We start from the raw sequence: 18,829 nt of genomic DNA, 5'->3' as shown, positions 1-18,829 counted from the left end.
AACAGCTGTTTCCTCTGAGTCACCGTATTTACCGAAGGTGCTTATTTCACACAGCGCGCCGCGTAATATTGCTAAAGCGCTTCGCGGCTCCGAGAAGGGCAGGCTCTGATGGGGTGGGTGCCTGTCCGGCTCTGTGATTCCGCCCGCAGCAATTACTACGCAGGGGAAAAAAAACCCCACTCGTGGTGGGTAACTTCGGCTTTGTCCCGTGCCCGGCTCCCCTGCTGCAGGCGAGCGAACACAGCGAGTAGCTCCGCATTACACACTGGCTCCAGGGGTCTTGCCTGGGGTGAGGACTAGGTGGTGACACACCTGAGAAAAGTAGCTGGCGGGGGTGGAGGGAGACCAGCCGAGCCCGTTCGGCGAGAGCTAGCCAAGAAAAGCAGGGCTGCAGGCAGGGGTAGAAAAATGCGGGCTCAGCACCTGCCTTGCCCGCTTAGCAACACCTGCGGGGAGCAGAGAACTTTGCGGAGCGCGTTTTAAACTGGTTTCACTCCTGGCCTCAGCGCATGAAAAAGATCTGAAGCGTCGTCTCCAGCCCGGGTCCCAGGATCCCTCCTCATACACAGCCCCTGGCTCAGCGGACTCTGGCAGGGAAGCAAGACTGGTTCCCCCCCCCCCCGCTACTTCTGCCCCCCAGGCTGATGAACAGGCTGAAAGAGCGAAGGGAGCTTGCTTGGAAAACCTGCACCACGTGGTGCCTGGCTCCCAGCAAAACCCTGCTAGGCTGAGAATAGTAGGAGCAGGCTGGGAGTGGCCACAGCGGGGGAGGGGACGGAGCCAGCGGGAGCGAGTCGCCTGCGATGGTGCAAGGCGGGAGACCTGCGGGGACAGAGACCAGGGGAGCAACAGATCAGTGCAGCCTCTTGCAGGCAGGGTGGGCGCAGCGGGGGAGCATCAAAAGTGCTTCGGAAAGGAGCGGGTTAATAGGAAAAACCCACCGCAGCCGCTCACAAAAGCCACTGCAGGTTGGTTTGCCTGGGGACTGTTCACCCCGCCTGCTGGGAGGACGGGAGCGAGCGAGATGGCTTGGAGCAGTGGCTTGATTTTCCCCGAGATGCTGTCAAGTCCTTGGGAGGAGGCGGAGAATTGCTCTTTTTAAAAGGCATTGGTCCAAGACACCCAACAGCCGCAAACAGGGCAGGAGCAATAGAAAGTGGCAGTTTTGGGGTCTGGCTGGAGGTGTGTGTGTGTGAGGGGGGAGGGGCGCGACACCCCTGGCTCCCGTTGTATTTTCGGGTGATGGTTGCGGTGTCTTTTCCTGCCCGTCGCAGAAAGGATGGAATGAGCCTCCCTGGGATTTGATGCTTCATCTCCATGGGCCAGACAGGTTGATGGGCTTGTGTCTGTTCGGAGCTAGAGCGAGATCCAGCCAGGTGGGCTGCTGATTTGCTCCACCCTGGGAAACGCCTCTGCTTTTTGTACGCTTCTCTGTGGCCCCAGGGACCCTCCTCTCGCTGGTTTGTGCCCGGCGCTGGTGGACTCTGATTGCTTAAACCCAAGAAGGAAGCGGCACCCCCGAGTTCAGTTCCCCGCAGCGAGGACAGTCAGCTTTGTGGGTATGCTGCTGAAAACTCACAAGCTAACGTCTGATACTGTCTTGTTCATTGTCGGGCTGAGCATCGGCTATCTTCAGCCACCTGACTCCAGACTCGCTCTTTCAGCGGGGAGCGGCTGAGGGCAGACGCCACAAAGCGCCCGGTTTGAATTTTTTGGCTAGGAACAATTCATAAAAAGTTGGTCTCCGCAATCAAACCTGCCGGTGCAGTCGGTGCCCCGTGAGTGCTAGGGGCGTGCGCTGTGCCCGGGAGATCGCTGCGATCCGTCTTGGGCAGGGGACCTGCACCCACTGACCATCAGGCTGGAGCTGGCCTCCCCAGCCATGGAGCGGGGGTGCCTTGCGCCAGCCCTCCCTTGAGGGCTCCTCTCACGCCTCCTTCCCGCACGCAACCAGGGTAGAGTGACCGTCCCGGGCAAGCCTCTGCCCCACCTCCCCGGCACATCTGGCGTGCTCGCCGCTGCAGACTCTCCCCCACCCTCTCCAGAAGCGACCCCCGTTCCTCCTGGGCGGCAGCCCTCCACCCCGGTGCAGCCCAGCCCGAGGCAGCTCTGATGGGGATGCTGCTCCCTCTCCCCCTCCCTCCCCTTCCATTCTTCCCCTCCCCTTCGCCAGCCTGAGAAGTGCTGAGTAAAGAAACTTGTCGGAGAAGCAGCAGAAACCCAACCTCCCCTTGCACCGAGTCTGCCTTACTGCTGGGTGGCTCCCCCAGCCCTTCCCCGCCTGGCACCCTCACCCCTCTCCCCGTGCCGCTCAGCCTCTCCTCGCCAGCACTCGAGGACTGGTCCTCCCCTCCCCTGGACAGTGGGGCTCGTCTCCCCCCCCCCCGCCCACTCCTGGAGGCAGCGGGGAGGGAGGCGCTGAGGGGGTGCTGTGCATGGCCCTGCGCACTGGGACGGCTTGGTTTGGGCAAGTCCTGCGTAGAGTTTCCCGGCTGCAGGGCACCTGGTCCAGGCGCTCCAGCAGCCTCCTGTGCCTGTCTTCCTCCCAGGAGCCCGAGCAGGGAGGCGGGGAGCAGTCGCCCCGGAGCGTTGGGAGCAGCAGCTGCCCCCTGCAGCTGCCCCCCGCCAGCTGCTGCTGCTGCACCCTGTCGGATCCCCGGACTGCCAGGGGGGGACATGGTCCCCTCACTCGCCCCTTGCTGGCGGCCATGAAGAGGCAGAACGTGCGGACCCTGTCCCTGATCATCTGCACGTTCACCTACCTGCTGGTCGGGGCCGCCGTCTTTGATGCCCTGGAGTCCGACAACGAGATGCGGGAGGAGGAGAAGCTCAAAGCCGAAGAGATCCGGCTCAAAGGGAAGTACAACATCACCAGCGAGGACTATCGGCAGCTGGAGCTGGTCATCATGCAGTCCGAGCCCCACCGGGCCGGGGTCCAGTGGAAATTCGCCGGCTCCTTCTACTTTGCCATCACAGTCATCACGACTATCGGTGAGTGCCCGGCCCGTGGCCTGGCCGAGTGATGCCACGAGCTCCCAGAGCTGGGGGCTGTTGGATGCAAAGGGTTAAAGAGTGCAGAAGTTGCTCAAGACCCCTTCCCCTCCCTACCCCCGTGGTGTGTAGCTAGTGTCTTTCCAAGGGCTTTGAGATGGCTCACCAGTCACCCCAAGGCGCAACCTTTGTCCTCTTGCACCTGGAGCGTGTGTCTGAAGTGGGGTGAGGGGGTAGAAAGGGGGCTGGCGTTGGCCACCAAGCGAGATTCATGTTCTCTCCGAGGAAGGGGAGGAGAAGGGTAATAGACGCCAAAACTCTGCTCGGGAACCTCAAGGCAGGTGGCTGGGATGTGCCACCCCTTCTGCTCTGCAACTCCTGGCTTAGCTACTGACTGTACCCTGGGCACTCCTTCACTTGCAAGCTTCAGGGACTGGGGGGAGGGGGGCGCGGAAGTCATGCAAGGAGCTATTTGATGATAATGGCAGTGAAGCCTGCATCAGCTAATCATAAGTCTTCATTTAATCATGGGAAAAGTTGTCTCTCTCTGTTTGCAAACAGTGTTGGTAGTGGTGGGTGCTGTGCCAGGAGACGCTGAATACAGTCATCGTTTCTATCTGTGGCTGTCTTGTTTACAACCCTTATTTTCCAGAAATTTTGTTTTGCAAATTGCAGTGACTGGTGCTTGAACAGTGATGTGTTGTGTCACACCCGAGCCTGCATTTTTTTGGGGTAAACAATTAAACAAACATAAAGACAATCACTCACCCTTATTCATTACTCAACTTCGAAGTGAAGTTTCCAGAGACTGTCAAGTGACAATATGCTGACAAAGCTACCGGCTGTCATTTTGCAGTTCTATATTTCACTCCAGTAAAACTGCAGGTTCCAAACAAGTTTTGTTTCCTGAAATAAAAACAAGCAGGTCGACTACTAGAGGCTGTAATCTACAGATAAAACTGTAGCACTATTGTTTTGGCCTGTATAGTGTTGAGGTTGTTACTCGTTTTATACTAAATAGGCTGCATTTAATGAGGCAGCTGATATGTCCTTCTCACAGGACATGTTCCTCTTTAACATCTGTAGAGATCTGAGAAATTCACTTCAGCTCAATGAATGTTTGATAGTGCGTTATATTGAACAGGACATGAAAGAGCAGCTTACTGTTGTTAATAAAGACAGACACTATCTTTTGACTGTTTAGGGCTTGCTACCACAAATTTGCACATTACCACCTGAAGATACTGTCAGTTTTCAGCAGAATATCCACTCTCCTTTGAGTTGTCAGGAAAAAGTGTCACTTACATCTATATTTTGACTTTCTTACCTGGGGCAGCAAAACATTTTCTTTGAAAGATCATCTGACAATGTGAAGCCTAGTTCTCTTTATGGAGGTGATGAGATTTTTAAGAGAGAGTCTCTGCTTTTGTTTATCTCCTTGATTAGTTTTTTCCCCACTGCCAGACATCCTTTTATGAATAGAAAACATAAATATTTCATAGGAGGCCATGCAACATATGGTTATTGTGCATGCTCTATAAAGCTAGAACTAGATTCCCTGTTTTGTTCAGTGGGATTTCTTCTCCCCAATTTTGCATCTTTTAGTTTTTTATTTGTGCCTTATTAAAACATTGAACTATCTTGTCCATATGGCTTATTATATGATTTAAATATGTGTCCATTTACTTACTGTACTTTCGTATGCCTGCTGTAAACAACAGTTAAGTATTTTCACAGTCACTAAGCTATACTGGTGATGGGTATGAAGGGTTGTAAATGAGTTTTTTTTTTCTTAAACAATATTTTGCCTGGAAATAACAAAAACTTGCTTTTGTTTCCAAAGTTGAGGAAAGTTGGATCAATGTTTTCCTTTGAGATAGAATAGAAATGACTTAATGAAAAATACAGAAGAGTCCAATTTCTTTTGCTAAAATGAAGGCTGAAGTTTATTAAGTCAACAATGTCAGTTACATGATGCTTAGGTGTTTTCTAAAATGAAGAGTTTAGATACTTTTAAGAAAATCAATAGCCTTGGACATGTACCCATTTCTTGCACTGGGTACCATTCTTGTCAGTGAGCTGAGGCACTTTGGGAGGTCAGCATTCTTATAACATTACAATATCTATAGCAGTTGTCAAGTGCTGGAAGAAACAATGCAGTGGAAAGACACAATGGGGAGATATCCTGCTAGAGAATACACTTATAAATACTAGTTAAGTGATCAATATTCCAAAAGTTTATTCATAAATTAGTTACTGTATCTGTCTTGCTTTTCTTCTACTCTGTCTTTCACATAATCCAGTCAAAACATAAGTTGCCCAGTGATGTTATCTTTTATAACAATTGTCTGTAAAAAATTAGAGTGGATGAAATATTGTGGATAAATTACTTGTTCATCCAAAAAGATTAATTTTCCAGTAAAAAGCTTCTCATTTTCAATTTTGGTCTACTTAAGAAGTTCTTGGACATTGAAAGGAAATACTAAAGCATTTTTCCTCTATGATATTGCTTCTTATATTGTGCAGTAATATTAATTGTTCAGGTTAATCTTCTGTTGTTGTTCCTGTTTTTATTCTAAACTTGCACACATTGCTTGCACGCACATCTCATTCTTCCTTCAAAACCTTCCCGGTTGAATTCAAGAAGCACATACTGTGTTAGCGAAGACGGCCCAGTCATTAAGTGCCCCTGTAAAATTAGTTTTGATGATCACAATGACTATCTCAGCCTGGTAGAGACTATTTATTTAGAACAAGGACCCAAATGAAAGCAAGATTGACTTGTATTTATTGAGCTTCATTTTAAATGTCTACTGTACAAATACGGTGCTGAAAGGGACAGCTCCCTGCAGCAAATGTCCTGCAGTATCCACATTTTGCCAAATTTTGACTCCACATTAAAAAGAAACACAGCTCATTAGTTCATCTTAAATATAAATCATTAAAGATCTATTTTAACGGAAGCATAAATAATTAAAAACCTTCCAAGTCAGTTGCAGTAATAAGATTTAGCCAACTTTTTACTCTTGTATTCTCTAGATCATTTTATTTTTATTGGCTTGCAGTAGTAGGTAGTTGCTGGTCTGCGTAACTTGTCAATCCCAGTTCTAAATAAAGGAATCTGAGACTACCAAGTAAATGGAAAGAGGATTTGTATTCTTTCCCCAGGAGATCTTCCCAAACTCAGATGACAATATTATTTTACTTCTGTTTTCTAATATCTATAGCAAGGAATTAACAAGAGCAAATATCACGATTTTCTGTAACCTTATTCTTAAAATCCAGTGGCAAAATAGAAACATATCTTTTATTGAAGTTTTTATCCTGTTAGAATTATGAGAGAGTTTTCCCATGGTCAAAGGAAGTAATCAGACACTCATGGCTCTCAACACTTACTGATTTTAATTCAGGATTCTTTTCACTTCGTTAATATCAGCTCCCATCCACCTCCAGCTATCAGGCCAAGAGGATGAGAGAGAGTAAATGAATCTAGTATTCCTCCAGCTATTTATCTTTTAAATGATACACTGTAGTTTATACCATTGACTAAATTAAGAGTCTGGGTATTACGAATAACAATGCCAACTTTTGAAAAGAAATTCTGGTAAATTGTGACTCCACCTTCTAGGTTTACAGGGGTGAGTAAACTGTTTTTACTTAGGCAGGTAGTGATACTGTCAAAATGTGTTAGTAGTATAGATATGACTCCATCATCTAGGCTTTTAAGGGTGATAGTCATACTTGATTTAATACTACAGAGCCCTAGTAAACACTGAATATTTCTGAACGCTTGTGTGGATTGTAAAGAACTGAAAGCTGTTTATGTTGCCCTAAAATGAACTAAAGCAATGAACAGATTGAGGATGTTCTTTTTTTGGAAAAAAGAAGTGACTGCATAAAGTAATGAGAGCTGAATGCAGACATGGCATGTGATGTGGAGAGGAAGTCTCAAAAGAGCTGGTTTTCTAGCTTGATGATCTTCTGACTTTTTGAACTCAGTCCATAGTCTACTGTGAGAAGAGATTGAAACACTCTGATCAACAGATATGTGGAGTTTTTGGAGAATGCTGTACAGTATCTGCAATACCCAGTAGATGATGCTTCCACTGATAGCTGCTTCACAGAGTGTTTGGCCCCAGATTTAAGAAAGTAGGTTTAAAAAAAATAAAAGGAAGTTCTTCACACAGCAGCACAGTCATCAATTGTGGAACTCCTTACCTGACGAGGTTGTGAAGGCTGGACTAAACAATGTTTAAAAGGAACTGGATAAATTCATGGTGGCTAAGTCCATAATGGCTGTTAGCCAGGAAGGGTAAAGAATGGTGTCCCTACCCTCTGTTCATCAGAGGATGAGATGGATGGCAGGAGAGAGATCACTTGATCGTTGCCTTTAGCTTCACTCCCTGGGTACCTGGCATGGCCACTGTCGATAGACAGATACTGGGCTAGATGGACCTTTGGTCTGACTCGGTACGGCCGCTCTTATGTTTTTATGTTCTAGTAGCTAAACACACAATTAAATGCATTTCTGTTCAGGACAGCATTTAAGCTACTTACTCTCTGTGCTTCAATTTACACATCTGTAAAATGGGCATAATAATATCTACTGCAGAAGGATGGGTAAGATTTGTTTGCTTAATTTTTGTAAAGTGCATTGAGATCCTTGTATGGAAAGGTCTTGGAAGTGATAGAACAAAGAAGTCCATGATTTGATCAGCCAACAGCTGCATCAGCAACTTGCCAGCCGCATGAAGGCCATATCTAATTTAAATAAAAGACAGCTGATTTGAGCCATTCTCCTCTTTAATACATTCAGATCAAGAGGGAGAGCCACATGCACTTGTGGTACAAATGGGCATAGCTCCTTTGAAGTCAATGAAACTCTTCTAATTCATGCCAGTGGAGCTCTGGCCCAGAGTATTAGATTGTGAGACTTCTTGTCTCTGTTGATTGCAATGAGGTCAGCCAACTTGCAGAACTCTGTGGACATGATCACATTATACATGAACATGCAAAGTCAGCCACATTGTAGTACTCCAGGTGTCCATACAACTGTAGAATAGGTTCAGTGAATCTTAAAAGGCCCATCTATACTATATTTCCAACTGCATGAAACCATTTAAAAATAGTTTTCCGTTAACGCAGTTGTGCCATCAATGTGGCCAGTTCACAACTTTGTTAACATGTTTTTACAGACAATTCTTCAGTCTATTAAAAAAAAAATGTTTTTTTCATACTTATACCCTGTCGACATCATGCTACAGTCATGTTAGCAAGACCCATTTTAAAACGGTTTCCAAAGAAGGCTGAAATGTAATTTAGATTGATCTTAAACCACTTTTGCCCAGGATAACATACCCAAGTTATATATACAATAATAGGCTGCAGTTGGTGTGATGAAGTGGGACTGTTCTTAATGTTTCCTCAGAATACTGTGTGGGTGCCTCAGTTTCTGGCCAACACTCTGTCTCCTGGCAACTAATGGCCTGAGCCCTCCCCCCCTGCAAGGGGATGCTAAAGGTAGGAGAAAAAGAGATCAGGTGACCTCCTGCCCGAGAAAGGAGAGCAGAGAAGGAGCGGCTGAAGGGGGTTTCAGTTGGGAGCTGGCTGGGGACAGGAAGTGAGGGCAGATGGGGTTGTCTGGCTTGCTGGACTCCAGAATGGACCTGGCTGAGGGGTCAAATTCTCTGTACCTACAAGCTCTGTTTTAGACCATGTTCCTGTCATCTAATAAACCTCTGTTTTACTGTCTGGCTAAGAGCCATGTCTGACTGTGAAGTGGGGGTGTGTGCAGGACCCTCTGGCTTCTCCAGGACCCTGCCTGGGTGGACTCGCTGAGTGCTCCAAGGTCAGACCCAGGAAGGTGAAGCTGTGTGAGCTTCTTTCCCTGAAGACAGTCTGCTCCAAAGGAGAGGAGGCTCCCCAAAGTCCTGACTAGCTTTGTGGGGAGCAGTTCCAGAGCATCGCCAAGGGACTCCATGACAGTTTGGTTTCTGAAACACCCAAAAGTCCCTTAGCCTTTGGTGACTGTTGTCCCCAGAGCTCCTTGATCCAAATCTGAGAAATGGGTGACTGATTTCATTATTATTATGTAGCATTTGGTGTCATTTCTCTCTCTTCTCCTTGCCTTTCTGTTCCTTTTTAATTTTTCTTCACTTTCTTCCTTTTTCTCTATTTCACAAACTCTGATGCTCCTTGGGATCAGGGTCAGTTGTAGGGGCAGGCAAGCAGGGCAGTCACCCCTGGGGGCCATCTTCCAAGGGGCTCCATACCTTTGCAAGTTTTTTCCTCTTTCTTTTAATCCACTGATTTGTTGGCTGTGGTTAGGGCATCTTCTTTTTTTGGCTTGGTCACTGGGGATGAGGGGGTTGTGAAAATGTTTTCTGCCCTGGCCGGCAAAATGACTGGGACCGTTCCTGCTCAGTACATTTTTTTTTTCCATGGAGAAAGAAAGCCCAAGATCTTTTAAGTGACACTTTGTTCTTCTCTCTTGTATAGTCTTTGAATATACTCGGTTATTTTTCTATACCCATATCAAGTGTCTGAATTTCTTGTGCACCTTTCCTAGGAATGGCTTATAAGTGTCTGTGTCTGTACACCCGTACTTCAATTTGTGCAATAACTATGCAATGCCAAAACAAATCACAGTATAAATGAAACAAATGGCCAAACTGTCAAGCCGGAGTAAAGGAAGGAAAAAGAAAGGGGACAAGAGAAGGAGCAGAGGCATTGATGGGGCAGTTAAAAGAAGCACGGAGGAAGAGAAATATGGAAGGAGGAAAAGAAGCTCAAGAGACAGCTCATTAGTTGATTTAACCATGGGCCCGCTCTTGATTCCATTGAAATTAATAGCAAAACTTCATTGATTTCAGTGGGATCCGGATCAGGCCACTGTGCATACAGGACTTGAGCCAAAGGAAAGTTATCCAATGGAAAGACAACCCTTGACCGAGCCCATTGTTTTTATTTCATCTGATCCTTGCTTCATGCAAGGAACGAAGTGTCTTTAACTCCTACCAAAGGCAATAGGAGTTCAGGGTGCTGGGTCCCTAGAGGAGAAGCTCATACCCTTGTGCTGGGGACCATTGTTTGGTAAACAGTGATGGGAGTGATCAATGCTGTATTGTAACATGAATAACAAACATCATATATTACCTTGCATGTTCAAAATGCTATACAGCCATTCAGTAATTAACCCTCACAGCACTTCTGTGGGATCGGTAAATCCTGTAAAAAATCTTCTCAGTTGAGAGGTAGGAAGGTTAAGTGACTTTCCTAAAGTCACACACTGCTTCAGTAGCAGAGCCAGAATGGGAACTGGAGATGAGCTGGATCCAAAACCTGTTCTTATGCCTCCAAACCACTGCTGGAGGTAAAAGTATGAAACTGTCTCATAAATCCACCTGATTTAGGCTTAATCAGTTTTTGCCTTTACTTGTACAATTTCAGACAGAATTATTATCAGACAAATGTATTGATGCCAGCAAATAATAACAGACAAGATGGAATAGGTAAATGGGCCCAAGTTACCACATCCTGGGCACTGGGAAGTTGTTTCACATTCCATGATGGCCGTTCCCTTCTCTGAGCCCTTGGACAAGGCCTTCAGTCCCATTCCTTCACTTTCTGCATCAGTGTTTTTTCCAATCTGAGCCTTATTCACTTAAGTGTTTTAAACATTTCTGCATTACAGATTCCTTAATCTTTATCCAGTCGACTTTTAGCACATTACCCCTTGATTTTGTTAAGTATGCCGTACATGATGTATGTGCAGACTTCATTTACCCAACTTCTGCATTTTTCCTGCTGTTTTTGGACTTTTGAGGTCACGTCATTCTATGTCACTCTGTTCCTGAGTCTTCCCAGACAAAGCGTGTTTTTATTTATCATTACATGTTTGTGTAGCTCTTACTTACACCTTCCAGCATGACATATTACTTATCTCGCCAATAATAACATCGTTTTAAACAAATCACTCGTGCCAGGCAAGGCTTTGGCTGAAGTGTTACTTTCTCTATACTCGTTCCCGATACATAATTACAATTTATTAAAATCTAGCTAACAAAGCCTTTGGTCATACCATTTAACAATTCTTCATTTTTATATCTCAATAGCATATTCAATATGTGTTATCCTACTCTATCCATTAATCTATTATGGGGTGGAGACTTGGAAAACATGATGAATCTTTAATGTCAACATTTTTTGTCGCTGTTAAACATATGTTTTCAAAGGCCTTTTTCATTCAAAGTCCAGTTTTGTTTGTGAATCATTCAAAAAAAACCCCAAACCTTTCATTATAAATTTTCATGGGTTGTATTTTGAGGGATGTCTCAATTTAAGGGCTTTGATATTTAGTTGTTTTTCATGGTACCACAACACTACACAGACTTTCCTAATTTATAGCCAGGTAAATAGTACCTCCCCCGAATGTGGGTATACCAAAGACGGGCATTCGTTGTGGGTTCGTGATATTATAAACAAGCTTCTCTAACTTGGGTCTCATGGTTCAGGATAGCAGCAGAATCTGTGCATGGAAATACAGCCATATTATGGAAATGGGCACGTACTATTCTGTTTTATTATCATCTTGGGGAGGGATTTTCAAAAGAAGGCTTAAAGAGCTAGATGACTTTTATTGAAAATCCCAGCCTTTGTTCTGCTTGCAGCTGGATGGATTAGCCGTCTTCCCCCTAATACAAGCTAGCCATCAAGGACATCTGCTGGTAATGCAGAGCTAATCAGTCATAGTCCTCTCTGCTTCTGATGTGAGCCAACAGGTTGCTACTGACTGCAGTACATGTTCATTGTACGCAGTAGATCATGGGTGGCACCCTATGCCTATATTACCTGGATCCTAGGATGTCTGGAAATTTAGGGCCTGATAGAAGCCAGTGAAATACTCCCATTTAGTTCAGTGGGCTTTGGATCAGGTCCTTATTCAACATACATTCCGTGATCCAAGGAGCCACATTCTGTAGCAGCCAGACTCCTAGAGAATTCTCTGTAATGTAAAGCAAACAACAGACATTCAAAGAAGGGAATGCAAGCGATGTATTGACCTGTTGTTATGAGTTCTTGCTGTACAAGTGCAGTTTTCATATGCACATTTTCCCCCCAAACAAAGAAACATACGTGGTTTGCTGAGGTTGAGCTTATGTTGTCTTTAGAGTTTACAGCTAGGATTAGCGTGAAGCTTTTTTCAAGGAGTGAGGGATTAAGCTACATATCCAACTTTCTACAGAGAAATCTGCAAGAAGAGCTTTGATGCTTATTTTTGCTGTTGTTTTAAAAAATATTATGCATTCTTTCCCCATTGCCTGACAGTTAACATCCTCTTCTGATCAGCTGAGATAGTGTTTTTTTTTTATTTTTAAAGCTTAATATGCACTTTCTTCCTTTCTGCTTCAGGAAAGAAAACACCCCTCCAAGTTTCTTGGCATTTTTTTCCAGAATTACATAAACATTTTTTTAATGTTGGGCAGATTGCCACAGGAGGCTTATGCAACATTCAGTTGGTTAAGGGGCAATAGGCTCACTCTCCATTTTTAACTGCTTGCATTATTGAGATGATGTGGGTATTGCAATGAATGACAACACCCTGTTAAGGGGTGCTTATGTATTTGTTACTTGTTAGGGTGATTAAGAGGGAAAGAATTGTATATTGTCCTGTGAGTTGATTCCTGGATCATACCGAAGGAGCACAACCGAGAAGAACATCTTGTAGAAGAGCCTGCTCACTGTGGGGTTATAGGGATCTGACAGGCAGCAGATGGTTTCTTAGGCTCTGCCATCATTGACAATGATAGCTCTCTTTGCTCGATGTGGCAATCTCTTCTGAAAGGCGTGTTTTTCCTGAGACTGATAATACACAGAGTGATGAATTAAATCCACAGCAGCTAATTGTATAGTACAAGAGGTCAGATCAGGGCAAACGGTGCTGTCCCTCAACCTGCGGAAATTCTTAAAGCTCATACCAAAGAGAAATTGGAGACAAACATTCTATTCTTGAGGCAATTGGTGGTGCCAGCAGTTTTCTGTATGTCTCCATTATCCTATTATGAAGACATTTTAGGTCCAGGTGATGGCATGCTTTATCCCCCACAACCTACCTTCTCTTTTAGCTGTGTCTACCAGCAATGTCCTAGTCCTATGTTTAAGTCATCACAGGCTGTTGCCATGGAAGTTGTGACACAAAGGCAGTATTTTAACAAATCTACAGCCACAGACGAGCTTTGCAGTTGTCACTTTGCTGTATGTTATGATGGTGGTTTGCTGGGGCAGCAGGGATAGATTTTGTCTCCTCCTGCTTCAGAAGCACAGCCCTTTACCACCTGAGCTAAAGGAGAATCCCCACTAGCTGTTAACAGGTTGGGGTCTGTGGTATACAGGGGAACAAGCCTGATTTAATCCAGAGCAAGACAATGGTACGTGTAGGAATAATAATTGGAACAATTCATGAAAGCTCCGGTTTGGAATTTAAATGAAGTCCATTGCAGAAACTAGAGATGTTGTAGCAGAATTTACTCCAGTGTTGTGGAATGCATAAGGCCATGACTATAAAGCTACTGTATCTGAAATATTATAGGCCCCTCCATGAAGTAGTGATAGTTGACCTTAGTTTTGGAAGTTTGCGTCAGGGAAGAACCTCAAAGTCTCAATACGTCTCTGATGTTGCTTTGAACTATCCAAACATCTTGTGAATATGCTTCCTTGTGAGATTTCTGGTACTTCCTGCTTCTACTTGTGTAGGCATGTCCTTTCAGTGGTATTTGGGCTCTAAAAATAAGGCACATAAATGTTAATCAACTGTCATAAACAGATAGTTAAGGGTTAATGCCTTTTTTACCTGTAAAGGGTTAAGAAGTTCACCTAGCCTTGCTGACACCTGACCAGAGGAACCAATGGGGGAACAAGATGTTTCAAAAGGAAGGAGGGAAGTTTTCCTTTGTTTAGAGTTTCAGGGATGTGATTAAGCCCTGTAGGCAAAAAGCAACTGCTGCAACACTAGGTCCCAATCATTGGAGTGTTCATTTACAAATCTAATATCATGGCCCCCAGTTTCATTAAAATTGGTTTGATGGTGGTAAGGGGTGGCAACCAAGTGATCACCCATAGCTTCCACAGGTTTTTCATTGTCTCCTGCAGGAAATTAGTTTCCCGTGAATCTGTAGGATGTCCAGAGGGCCAACCTACCCTAAGCAAAATATGTACTAAGGCCTGGCACACAGGTTGGCTAGTGTTTGGAGCCGGCCTGGTGTGTTGGCGTAGAGGGTACGGTTTGCTTCTTGGCTCATTGTTTTCTCGGGTAGTGGTGGGTTTGGTGCAAGTTAGCTTGCATTTGAAAGGGTCAGTATTACTTTCGTTTTCTCTCTGGGTTTGGCGTTTCTTGGTGGGAGGGACCCAGATTTGATCTACAGTCTTGATTATGCTGAATGCACCGTGTGGGTGTTTCGTTTTATGGGGGAGGGCTTTGGTGAGTGTTGGCTTTGAGCTTGTGTCTTGGGGGCTGTCCTTAACAACGTGTTGGGGCACGAGGGTATACTGGGGTCTTGGTGCCATGCAGCGAGTGGAGGACTGCGGGTTGGGGTGACATATATCTATGGCGCGTCCTGGGGTGTTTGCCATGGTCTGCGCGTTCGTTCGTAAGGTGTAGGAAGGACTTCCCCCAACCTGTCCCTTGGTTCGTTTCATAACCTCCCAGAATGGCCACTGGGATGATCATGAACAAGTTAAGAGCTTTTAAACCCAGTAATAGTTGGAACACCACTGTCTTTGAGGACTCCCCAGGTCCTGGTGTCCACCAAGAAAGAGTCCTCTTTGTATAAAAGTCTTGTTCTACAACAAACCAGGAATCGTAGAAGAGCGGAGAAGCAATGGGGTGTTTCGTGCCACCAACCTAAGCTTTCTGAAGGCTGTCATCTGCTTCCTGCGTCAGCCTGGAACTGTTCCCTTGATAGGAGACATCAGCTCCCTCCTTAGACTGTGGACTTGGGCTGGGCCCTCTGGTAATTGATAAGAGTTCATTGATTGTGAACCGCTCTCTGCTGTGCACTGTGTATATTTCAGGCCTGGCTGAGCCTCTGGGTAGGGTGTTTGCTGCTTCTGCCAGTTCAGGCCCACTGGGGCCCTCTGCTGGAGTTGTAGATGGCTTGCAAGCACTGGAGTCAAGTGCTGGCAAGGGTTCTGGGTGATGGTGGCTTTGCCAGTTCAGGTTCTGGACTGGATTCACTACGGCTGTAGCATTCATTGATAGAAGATCCGGTTCCACCACTCTGTTCTGGGTCTCTGTACACAGACAGGGCCCTGTGGGACGGGTTCACGGAACAAGGATGGGTGTGGAAGCTTGGCTTGCCTGGCTGCGTGTGAACCATTCCCACCCTCTTGGTCAGCTTCACAGGTTGGCCCAAGTCTTTCCCCCCAGTAGCATGGGGATGGAATACATTGGTCAAGACTGGCAAAATGTCACATTTCTGACAGCCCCCTTGTACTGGAACAGCAAACTCAGCTGTAGGCAAGTTTAAAGATTTGAATGAAATGGGTGAATGTCCCGCTTGGCCCTGGGTTGATGAATTGGGATCCCTAAGGATTGGTGGATAGCTGAACACTTGTGCCCCAGTGTCTCCCCACGTGAAATAACTTCTTCCAATCCACACGTCTCAAGGTCCCCTCACATCCGAGGATTTGAGAGGCATCTGCCTGGGGATCTTTGGTGTGATTTGTTAAATAAATGTTAATTGGTTGGGTTCTTGGGCAATTGCCTTTAATATTCCAGTTCAAATTTAAAACATTGCCCAGCTGACTGATCAACTGGACGAGGTGGGTTGCTGAGACTGTGAGATGGACCATGCAGGTCTGGGGCTTCTTGGGTTTAGGTGGTTTGGGTTGCCCCGTGATAGGTTGTTGTGTTCGGTCCCCTCTGAATTCGCTCCATGCTATAGTTTTTCTCTTTCTCTGCCCCACTGTCCACCCAATTGCTCCAATCTCTCACTCGGTTACATTTTGGGCTTCCCATCTAGGATGTACCTTTTTTCTCAGGAACACCCTCTAAGAACGGCCTCCATTTGATTATGTAAGGAACAAGTCTTCCACAGATTCAGCACTGAAGCCTGATATCCAGCATCCAAGTTCTTTCCATGTGAATAGCGTGTCGGTAAATGACACATGCTTTCACCTAGGGCTCTGAACGCCGACGGGCATGCAGTGTGTTAGCGCCTGCAATTTCCGAGTTCTGGCTCCTTTGGATATGTGAGAGAAAGTTTGATAGATAGAGTTCGGGATCTAATGGATGTGGGCGTGGGGGCGTTCGGCGGTTAGGGCTTTCAACGGCGCTGCACTCGTGCTTAAGGGTTCACGAGCTGGTGGCCTTGGTTGTCACTCGTGTATCATGTAACTGGTGGCGGGTAGTGATGCTTCGGGGTAGTCGCCAGATGTGTGCAGGCCCGGTGTCATAAGTTCGTATAGAGAGGGCCTCAGTATTCGGATTGCACGCTGTCGTGTTAGGGTGGGGAATTTCGGGAGGGGAAACGAGTACCTGTGATGGAAGGTTGTGGCTTGAGAGTTGGCGTGTACATGGGCCTGTCTTTATGGGGCCGCTTGTTAATTCCGTTCTGGAGTGGGGGCCTATCGGGTGTCGCGGGTGTCTCTCGGTTTCCCTGTCTGTCGTCCATTGGTGGTGGGCTGCCTTTTTGTTGGTGGTAGGCGGCGCTCCCAAGCGTCCCCTCGCCCCGCTCGCCTGGTTCCCCAATTTTGGTTTTTTAGGTTTGATTTTGGGGCCTGTCTGTCATGTTCCTTTGGGTCGCTGCTCAGCCCGGATGTTCTGGTGGTTTGTGTCTAATTCCAGCTGCTGTTGGATGGTTTGGCTTGTTTGCCGGTGTACAGTGGGCTCGCTTTTTTCCTGCTCTACTTTAGCTATCTGAGGTGTACGGGAGAAACAGCTTGGAATCTTTGATTACTGTAATGTGACTCGTTAGAAAAAACAAGTAAAACAGGTTTTTTGTGACTGCCTTGGCAATATTGTTTATATTGACGTTTCTCTTTTTCCAGTGATCACAACGGAGCTTCCCTTCTAACTAAAAGCCCCTCTGTTAGAATCTCTTATCTGTTTGCCTTCAGGGTTTTCTTCCTCTACTGCTTTTCCCCTATGTCTATCTCAAAAGGAGGAATAAATAGAAATTCTGGCTTTTGGGCTTGTTCTTTAATTATGTTGAAATCCCCTAACACTCATCGTGGTGTTTGGTGCTGCTTTGGTGTTGTGTTGGTTGCACTTGTGTGTGGTGTTATGGGTGTGGGTTGTGGGTTTGGGTTGTTTTGGTTGGTTTTGTGGTTGTTTGTTTTGAGTGTGTGTGTTTTGTTTTTGAGTTGGTGGCTTGGTTGGGGTGGCGTGTTTTGATGTTTTGGTTTTGGTGTTTTTTTGGTTGTTTTTTTGTTTTGGTGATTGTTGTGTTGTGTATGGGTTTTGTTTTTTTGTGGTGGTTATTGGCTGGTGATTTTGTGTGTTTTGTCAGTGTGTTGCGGCTTTTCTGCGCGGTGTCATCTTTTCTTGATCTTTATGGGGTGTAAAGAATGGCTTTTTTCTTAGCTTTTTTTTGGTGTTTTTTTTTTGTTGTTTTTTTTTTTATTTGGGGTGGGGTTTGGTGGGTTGGTTGGGTTTTGGGCTGGTTTGTGGGTGTTGTGTGGCTGTTGGGTGGGGAGTTTTTGTGGGTGGGTTTTGGGGGTGGGTGTTTGGTGGGGTGTGGGGGGGTTTGTGTTGGGTTGTTTGGTTTGGTCTGGTGCTGGTGTTTGTGTGGTGGTTTTCTTTTGGTGCTTTGTTTTGCTGGGGTGGTTTTGTTGTTGGGGGGTGGTGTTTGGTTTTGTTTTGTTTTGTGTGTTTGTGTCTTTTCTTTCGTGTGTCAGTTGGGGTTGGGGGATGTGGGTTATTTTGGTGGTGGGTGTGGGGTGGTGTGGGATTGGTTGGTCTGTGTGGTGTGGGTGTGATGGGGGTTGGTGGGGGGGGGGTTTTGTGTGGTTTGGTTTGAGGTGGGTTATTGGGGGTGTGGTTGCTGGTGTTGGTGGACCTGCATGGACACTAGCTAACCTTAAATTACCAGCTTAAGATCTGGTCTGGCTTGCCACCATTCATCAAGCACTCCTCTGGGTAGCTTGAGAAATCAATTTCCTGGTGACACAGATCCACACTTCCTTGGATCTTAAACAAGGAAATGTAACCATCCTCCTTCCTTCCTCTCACCAACTCCTGTGGATCCATGGATCCAACCCTTGGATCTAAAACAGGAAAAGTCATCAAGATAACAAAGGCTTTTAATTTAAAGAAAAGAAAGGTGAAAGAAATAACCTCTGGAGAGATTAGCATATCCAGCTACTCCACAGACAACAGATTCCAAAACAGAGAATTTCCCTGGCAAAAACGTAATAATAAACAAGAATACCCAAATTTTTTATAATTCCCTTATGAACCAAGCTTATCAAAGAAATAAAAACATGAACCATTTATCCTTTCCAAGACACTTAACTTATAAGAAGAAACTGGTTCCTTGACTTTCCACTCCTGGCTGAACAAGAGAGAGATTGGCCCTCTGACTCCTTACAGACCGGGAACTAATTCCTGGCAGGAGACAATGAAAAACCTGTGGAAGCTATGGGTGAATCATTGGTTGCCACCCTACCACCATCAAACAATTTAATGAAACTTTGGGGGCCAATGAATAATTTGTAAATGAACACTCCAATGATTGGGACCTAGTGTGTGCAGCAGTTGCTTTTGCCTACAGGGCTTAATCAACATCCCAGTTCAGGGTTGTTATATACCATTTGAACTTGTGTATGGTCATGAGTTAAG

General features: G+C 45.8%; 1 protein-coding gene across 1 annotated transcript in view; it reads left to right on the top strand.

Annotated features, from left to right (window-relative positions):
* The first annotated feature begins 2,543 nt into the window (after positions 1-2,543).
* The window catches only part of KCNK9 (potassium two pore domain channel subfamily K member 9), a 136,907-nt gene continuing 120,621 nt past the window's right edge, over positions 2,544-18,829 (top strand). Inside the window, exon 1 of the mRNA XM_032762893.2 lies at positions 2,544-2,991. Within this exon, the coding sequence (XP_032618784.1) occupies positions 2,709-2,991 (283 nt within the window). The 5' untranslated portion in view covers positions 2,544-2,708. The remainder of the gene's footprint in view (positions 2,992-18,829) is intronic.

The sequence above is a fragment of the Chelonoidis abingdonii genome, chromosome 2, assembly GCF_003597395.2.
Source record: "Chelonoidis abingdonii isolate Lonesome George chromosome 2, CheloAbing_2.0, whole genome shotgun sequence".
Classification (NCBI taxonomy): domain Eukaryota; kingdom Metazoa; phylum Chordata; order Testudines; family Testudinidae; genus Chelonoidis; species Chelonoidis abingdonii.
This window is presented reverse-complemented; position numbering and strand designations above follow the sequence as displayed.